The sequence below is a fragment of the Triticum aestivum genome, chromosome 2A (assembly GCF_018294505.1).
Source record: "Triticum aestivum cultivar Chinese Spring chromosome 2A, IWGSC CS RefSeq v2.1, whole genome shotgun sequence".
Lineage (NCBI taxonomy): Eukaryota > Viridiplantae > Streptophyta > Magnoliopsida > Poales > Poaceae > Triticum > Triticum aestivum.
The window spans coordinates 742422357-742424458 of record NC_057797.1 but is presented as its reverse complement, the minus strand read 5'-3'; the positions used below and the strand labels follow the sequence as shown (position 1 = coordinate 742424458).

At 49.9% G+C, this 2102-nt stretch overlaps 1 protein-coding gene across 1 annotated transcript; it reads right to left on the bottom strand.

Annotated features, from left to right (window-relative positions):
• Nucleotides 1-531: 531 nt before the first annotated feature.
• Nucleotides 532-1857, bottom strand: LOC123186356 (WUSCHEL-related homeobox 4-like). Its single transcript, XM_044598134.1, has 3 exons — nt 1537-1857; nt 1154-1429; nt 532-1031 (listed from the first exon to the last, which is right to left on the bottom strand). The coding sequence occupies exons 1-3, from the start codon at nt 1786-1788 to the stop codon at nt 855-857; spliced, it is 705 nt and encodes a 234-aa protein (XP_044454069.1). The 5' UTR covers nt 1789-1857; the 3' UTR covers nt 532-854.
• Nucleotides 1858-2102: the final 245 nt, after the last annotated feature.

Sequence of the window (2102 nt, the reverse complement as noted above, 5' to 3'; positions counted from 1 at the left end):
CGCATATGTATACAGAATGATTTGGAATGCTGAAAATATAGTACGAGTACCATGCATGCCCCAAACTCACAGTTTTACGATATACTCCCTCCGTTTTAAAATAGACGACTCAATTTTATACTAACTATAGTACAAAGTTAGTACAAAGTTGGGTCATCTATTTTTGGAACGGAGGGATATATATTATTTGCAATAATATATGGTGAAAAAAAGTTGTAAGAGACACACCCTCGTTTTTATAAGAAGTAAATAAATGTAGTGGTAGTAGTGCATAATTTCATTCATGGTTAGTTACAGCAAGAACTTAATTTATTTTCCAAACCACCACTTAGTTGATATTTAGAAGCTCTGGTTGGTGTAGATTTGAACTCTTATCGCCACTAATGTGAAAGTTTACTAGTATCGACGATGACTCATGTGACCCGGTCTAACCAGACATACTAATGTGAACCCTAACAAATCTTCACAAAAGTTAGATACTAATAAGAGCAGATCGTACCCGCATCACTGTTCTTGTAACACGCGACCTGATTACGCACACTTGCTTCCACGTGTTGGTAAAGCTCATGAATCATAATGAAAATCTAATTGATTGAAGTTTACATATTGCCTTGGTCTTCTATGGTGATTACATGGCTTTATTAGATGTAGTAATCATGCCAAGAACCCAATGATCAAGCTCTTAACACACTCCACTAGTAGGAAACGGATCACACCACAACTATGCATGCTTTAATTAGGCAACCCAAACGTACAAACACACGCAAAAATCAGAAGCTTTCCCAATGAGAACCGGCTCCATGCATGCATGCAAGACGGAGTGTATGCACAACCAGGTACGACGAAGTCAACAACTACGCAGCTTTCCCCTGCGGACGCAACGGGAAGAGCTCCAGGGTGACATTCTCCGTGCAGCCCTCGGCGGCCACCTCCGCCGCAGCATCGCCATGCCCATCGCCCCACGTCCTGCACTGCCGCTTGCAGCTCGTCACGGCATCGTCGCAAGCTTCCTTCTTATCACCGGCTCCATCCTACACAGACACAAACACATTGTAGCTGTAAATATCAACAGATAGCTCCGTGCCAACGTGTAGGTGGTAGGAGTAACTAGTAACCATTAATTGCACCGTGTGGTTCTTGGTTAATTAGGTACCTTGGTCGCCGTTGCAGGCAGGGAGGAAGAGTCGAGGGTGCTGAGGGTGAGGAGGGCGGCGCGCTTCTGCTTCTGCCGCTCCCGGGCCTTGTGGTTCTGGAACCAGTAGAAGACGTTCTTGCCCTCGATCCGGCCATGCCGGCCGAGCTCCTCCGTGATGCGCTCGATCTGGGCCGAGTTCGGGGTGCGCATACCGCCACGGTACAGCGCCTCCAGCACCTTGATCTGCTCCGCCGACGGGTTCCACCGCGTCGTCCCTCCCACCGGCACTTGCACCTGCATATTTATTTTCAACGTCACTTCTCACTTCTCAGTGGCATTTCACACCGACATGCATACTTAATCACCACTTCACTAGACAGAGCTAGAGTTAAAGTGCATACGGTATGGTTTCTGACGGTGCAGCAGAGCAGCTTGGTGGCGTTCCTGACGCGGCCGAGGACGTCCGGCGGCGCGACGAGCTTCTTCGGCTGGTCCGGGAGGGAGATCTTGGGCGCCAGCGGCCGGAGGCATTGGAAGGCGCCGAAAGGGAACAGCTCCGAGGGAGGAGAGGTGGACGGTGCAGTAGCCGGAGACGAAGACGCCGAGGCCGCTTTCTCCAGGTAAGAGGCCACATGAGAATGGTGAACCTTCATGCTGGCGCACTAGTTTAGTGCAAAGTTCGTACGGGGAATGGGACGAAGATTTGGCTCAGGGCTAGGGCTAGGTGGAGATCGAGATCGAAGAGCGTCGTCCTCCCGTGGTTATATATGGGGAGACAGGCGGTAAAGGTGGCGAGGGTTTGAGTGCTGGCTTGTGCGAGATCGAGGTAACAGTGGAAAGGGTGCGCGCGCGACAGGGAATGTGGAGATTGGTGATGAAAGGCGTCAGCGTTCGTAATCATGCGAGACACGGAATACAGGCGCTCTAGTAAAGGTGGAAAATTCTCGCATGGAGCTCTCTTTTCGCC